The 5,341-nt window shown below is 32.4% G+C and overlaps 1 protein-coding gene across 1 annotated transcript; it reads left to right on the forward strand.

Annotated features, from left to right (window-relative positions):
- Window positions 1-2,938: 2,938 nt before the first annotated feature.
- LOC117912716 (BURP domain-containing protein 1-like) lies at window positions 2,939-3,799 on the forward strand. Its single transcript, XM_034827402.1, has 4 exons — window positions 2,939-3,013; window positions 3,112-3,217; window positions 3,330-3,443; window positions 3,600-3,799. Exons 1-4 carry the CDS (start codon window positions 2,972-2,974, stop codon window positions 3,797-3,799), a joined length of 462 nt encoding a protein of 153 aa, XP_034683293.1. The 5' UTR covers window positions 2,939-2,971.
- The last annotated feature ends 1,542 nt before the right edge of the window (window positions 3,800-5,341 follow it).

A 5,341-nucleotide genomic window follows, 5' to 3' on the forward strand; every position in this document is an offset into this window, starting at 1 on the left:
CATAATATTCAGTAATTAATGAATCACTATGAATTATCCTAGTGTATATATTGTAGTTGTGCAAATGATCCTATTTATATTTTAAAAATTAATTTTAAAATTTGAATTAGTAATTTTTTTAAATCTTAATTTTTAAAATGATTTCAACCCTTTTAACCAAATATTTTATGTTAAAAATTATTATTAGTATATATATATATATATTAGAAATCCCTATTTTACTTTAACAAATATCTTATCAGGCTTTTTTTAACTTACACACCTAGTTCAAAAAATAATTATTAAAAAATGGTAGTTTGGAAAAAAAAAAAATCTTAAAATATGATAGTTACAAAACTATTGATAAATTTTGAATACTTTTTGCTTATTTATGACATTTTTCATAATTTCATAAAATTAAATTTATGTTGAAGGTGTCTCTTCAAAAGACACTTTTTTCATAATTTTTTTATTAGTTATACACGTTAAAAACAAATTGAAGTTATACTAAAAAATATAATTTCCACAATGTCATAGAATCAAATTTATACCAAAGGTGTCTCTTGAAGAGATATCTTCCACAATTTTCATATTAGCCATATAGTGAAAAAAAAATTGTATTTACGTTTAAGGCATATATCTCTATAATTTCACAAAATTGAATTTGCACTAAGGCGATGTTTGTTTTTTTGACTTTTTGTTAAAAGTAATTTGCTTTCAAAATTTAAGTTTTTTTTTTTTTTTCTAGTTTTTGATGACTTATTATTGAATTTTCAATTTTTTTTGGCTAAATAGAAAAAACAAACTTTTTAAACCTCCCCAAATCACGATTGCAACCCGACACTCAACGCCCAACCCTAGCCCATCCCTTGTAGCTCTCTAGTCTTAATTGCAATCGGCGATCCCCAACCCTCACCTCATCATTGTGTAGCTCATTGGTTCCACGACGATCACCAAGCTTTCTCAAGGTAATTTCTTCCCCATTTTCTCTCTATTTAGGTTTCAACTTTCGTTCTTCCTCTTTCTCAGCAATGGGGTTAAACCATAGGTAGAATGATTGTTTTATGTTTGGAAATGGTTTATTAATATCTTCTCTAGTACGATTCTTTATGATTCTCATGCCAATGGTTTATTTTGAAGTTTTGTGGGGAATTTTGACTTTGTGGGAGTGGGTTTGATGAGTTTACAGGTTCAATGAATTTTGTAGAGATGCTCATGGGTTTTGTGGATACATTTGTGTGATTCGATTTTGACTTTGAGGAACCATTTGTGTGATTTTGTGGGCTATTTTTTGCCTGCTTGGGTTGTTTTTTGTTGCCTTTGTACCGTGTCATTCACTTGTCTAATGTGCAGAGTGAAGCTTTGTCATTCACTTGTACTTGGTTGTTGGAGGAAATAATAATATCAAAATAAGAATTGTTAACCAATTTTTAAACAATAATATGCATTTTCTGAATGTATGTTATTGCTTGATTTGACTCCGTGTTCTTGTTTCCTGTTGTTTTGCATTGAAATTACTCCCTTCCTTTGAAAACCTTCTGCCATATAAACAGGACTATAAAAGAATCACATAGAGAGAGTTTGACAAATTTTGCAATCTCAAAACATCTTGGATTTTCCAATTTCATAAGAGAGTGATAATTTCTATGGCATAACCAATACAAAAAAGTACGGTTCTTATATCAAATGAACAACAAAAATGAATGAACTCATTCCTCACCAGAATCCTTCCGTGGTTGGAGGCCACCAATCTCGAAAACCCTAGAAGTTTATGACATGGGGGATGAATTAGAATCCATATTGAAGAGGGCTTATTTTTACAAGTGCCGATGCTGATCCACTCTTTTTTTTTTTTTTTTTGTAATAAATAACTTCACAATTTTTAATTTTAAGCTTCTATCCTTTGCCTTCAATCTTCAATCTCTGCTATTGTATTAATGGCCCTGGGAGCTGCCTAAGAAAATGAAAAAAATGGACCAACCAAACTCAAAGATGACAATAGTTTGGTGGCTGCCCTTGAAGAAGATCCACAGAAGAATGGACAGTTCAGAAAGGGGAAGAGGGTCAGAAAACACACTGTACTTTGGGAAGAGAGAGTGAATTGAATTGGTTGTTCTTGTACATGATCAGAGATGTTTAATTGGCCTGGATAAAAAAACATATATCTCTCATTAATAAGATATATATGTAGCATAGTCAGGCTTAAAATTGAATGCCATTAACTATGACAAAGACTGCCATACACAATTGTGCATGGCACATGCACATCCCATCAGCATCCTATGCTTCTTATGGATAAAAGGTGAATTTGCTTTTAGGGCAGACTAGACATGTAGTGCGATTTTGTTATCTGATGGGATTCTTGGTGTTACCGTATATATGGTTATAGAAAACAGCATTATTAAACTGGTGGCTGTCTTAGGGATTGTTAACTTCTTGAGGTTGCTTATAGAAGAAAAGATTGTTCTAAAGCAACTAAAGTGAATATTGTGTTTGCCAGACAATTGTTTATTCCTTCCGTTAACATTTAGGGCATTGGATGGATTATCTCTGTTAGAACCTTGCAAGATATTGTGAGTACTTTTTTCTGCTTATAGTTGAAGCCTTTGTTAGTGTTGAAAGCTAGCTGGCTAGCTGCTTCCTTTCTTGAATTCAAGAAAGAATTTTTTTGCCACCACCAAAAGAAAAAGTAAAGGTAAATAAAAAAATTTATTTATTTTTGTATGTTTTTTTTTTTAAAAATTTTGACTTATTTTTACCTATGAAATTTAAATAATTTAAAAATAAATAAAATTTAAACTAATTTTAATTATATTTGATTTTAATTTTTTTTTTTATAATGAAAGAGAAAACCATTTTTTCAGCATTTGTTTAAGTAGTTCCCAAAATATCCAAGAAATCTCTATATATAGAAACCAACACACTTCACTGCTTTCCATGCAACTTGCAAGCTTCTTGTCTCAATTTCTGAGTTTCTGAGCTTTTACCATTAATGGAGTTCCTTCGTCCTCTTCCCATTCTGGCTTTTCTTTCAGTAAGTCCACATCTTTTTCCTCTTCATTTTTGTTATGAATATTGTCAATCAAATATTCTTTCAGTTGTGTTATTGTGATTAATGCAACTTAATTGCAGGTGGTGGTGGTAGTAAGCCATGCTTCTCTACCTTCTGAGGGTTACTGGAAGTTGGTTTTGCCTCACACTCCCATGCCCAAAGCTGTGAAGGATCACTTGTACCCTGGTTGGTTTCAATACATCTCTAGACTCAGTTGCAACATCCTTTCTTTTAGGTCATTCGATCTTACATTAAGCTTATAATTTTTCTTTGTCATTGCTAAATTTGCAAATTCAAGGTGTAACTTCTTTCAATGCTTCTGCTGCTGCTTTTTGTTTGGGGATTTACTATGGGTTCAACAAAATCCCTCAACCATTCCATGCAAAGCAGGCCCAAGATGGCTTAAATATAGGTAACTTCTTCTTGCAAACAGATCTGCACCCAGGTACAAAAATGGTGCTGCAGTTGCCACAAACTACAAATGAAGCTATGTTCTTGCCTCGTCAAGTTGCTGACTCCATACCTTTTTCATCTAAGAAGCTACCCGAAATTTTGAACCGGCTTTCAGTGAAGGAAAAATCTGCAGAAGCTGAGCTGATGAAGAAGGAGATAGAAGATTGTGAGGAGCCTGCCATGGATGGAGAATCTAGGTTCTGTGCAACATCATTAGAGTCCCTAATCGATTTCAGCACTTCAAAGCTCGGAAGAAATGTGAATGTGCTGACGAATGAGGTTAGAATGGGAAGCCAAGAGTTTGAATTGGAGTGAGAATGAAGAAGGTTGCAGACAAATCAGTGTGTGTCATAAGATGAACTACCCATATGCTGTTTTCTACTGCCATACATTCGCTAAGACACGGACTTACATGATTCCGTTGGTGGGTGCTGATGGAAGCAAAGCTAAAGCCATGTCATCTTGTCATAGTGATACGTCAGCTTGGCACCACAGCATGTGGCCTTCCAAGTGCTCAAAATTAAGCCAGGAACGGTCCCTATCTGTCATTTCCTTCACAACAATGCCATGGTCTGGATTCCAAAGTAAGGGATAGCTGAAAGCCTCAGCCCAGCTGCATTATCAGTTCCATCTTAAAGCTGTTTGTAGTATGAATGGTTAAAAACTTAGAATAAATGCAGGTTTGAGGATTAATGCATGTATTGTGCAATTGATGCTATTTATTCATTAATGTGTCAATATTTATTGATTTTTTAGGTTACCGATATTTTGTGTCAATATTTATCGATATATCTCATATAAATCCATAAAATCGAAATACCTATACATGAATTCGTGATTACTTATATTTTATCCCTACTTTACACTCATCAAATCCTAACCTATGCCTCACTTTGGCTTTCATTTGCATTCCTCCTTCAACTAAAGTTTGTAAGAGAGAAGAGATGTGCAGTCATTGCTAACTATTTGGACATGACAAAAAATCTTAAGAGGAGTGAAAGATGTTTTCTCAAAGGAGTGCTTATATATATAAATAAAGAGTATTAAATATAGAAGAGGTTGACGGAAACAGAGTGCAAAGACGCTTTCTCAAAGTAGTGTTTTTTCTTTTTTTTTTAAAAAGAATATTAAATATAGATGAACGAGGTTGGGAGAAAAAATGTGCAAGATGCTTTCTCAAGTGTTGGCTTGATATATTTTTTTCTTTTTTCTTTTTATTTTTAAATAATATCAATCATTTAAAAAAAAAAAAAAGGAAACTCTTATATTAAGGTAGAATTTTATTTTTTTCTTATCAAAACTTCTATTTTTACTTATTAAATGCATCACATGAGTGTTTATTATTTTGATATATCTAGAATGAAAATCTATTCCCGTCACATAAGAGATTTTGTACATATATAACATGATATGCGATAAGAACAACAAAACTACTTCATTGATTTTGAATAAGAACAAACAAAATTACTTAATTGACTTTTTCTTTTGAGTAGAAAATATAAGAATCTGAATATAGAGCCAACACATAAGAGGACAGTAAAGTCTTGAATAGAAATTGATGTTACAAAGGGATTAAGGGTTTTTGAGAGAGGACATGGGGTTGGGAAACTACTTGATCACATGGTAGTCTGAGGGAGTTTGAGGTAAACAATAGATTTAACTTGACCCTTAATCTCTGTACTTGTATAAAATGTTCTTTACTTTGTATAGTAGTTGGATCGATTTATATGGTCAACAGTAGGTTGGGTTATATCTATAGAAAATAATCTTTCTAATCATAAACAATTAAAACCAAAAGTGATTATGGAGCTCAATCAATAAAGATATAGAAATTAAGATTTTAAACTAAAACTAGTC

Source organism: Vitis riparia, chromosome 4 (assembly GCF_004353265.1).
Source record: "Vitis riparia cultivar Riparia Gloire de Montpellier isolate 1030 chromosome 4, EGFV_Vit.rip_1.0, whole genome shotgun sequence".
NCBI classification, from domain to species: domain Eukaryota; kingdom Viridiplantae; phylum Streptophyta; class Magnoliopsida; order Vitales; family Vitaceae; genus Vitis; species Vitis riparia.

Coding starts and splice junctions, on each gene's coding strand:
- LOC117912716 (XM_034827402.1), top strand. CDS start 2,972: ATGGAGTTCCTTCGTCCTCTTCCCATTCTGGCTTTTCTTTCA. Junction 3,014..3,111: donor CCATTCTGGCTTTTCTTTCA/GTAAGTCCACAT, acceptor ACTTAATTGCAG/GTGGTGGTGGTAGTAAGCCA. Junction 3,218..3,329: donor GAAGGATCACTTGTACCCTG/GTTGGTTTCAAT, acceptor TGCAAATTCAAG/GTGTAACTTCTTTCAATGCT.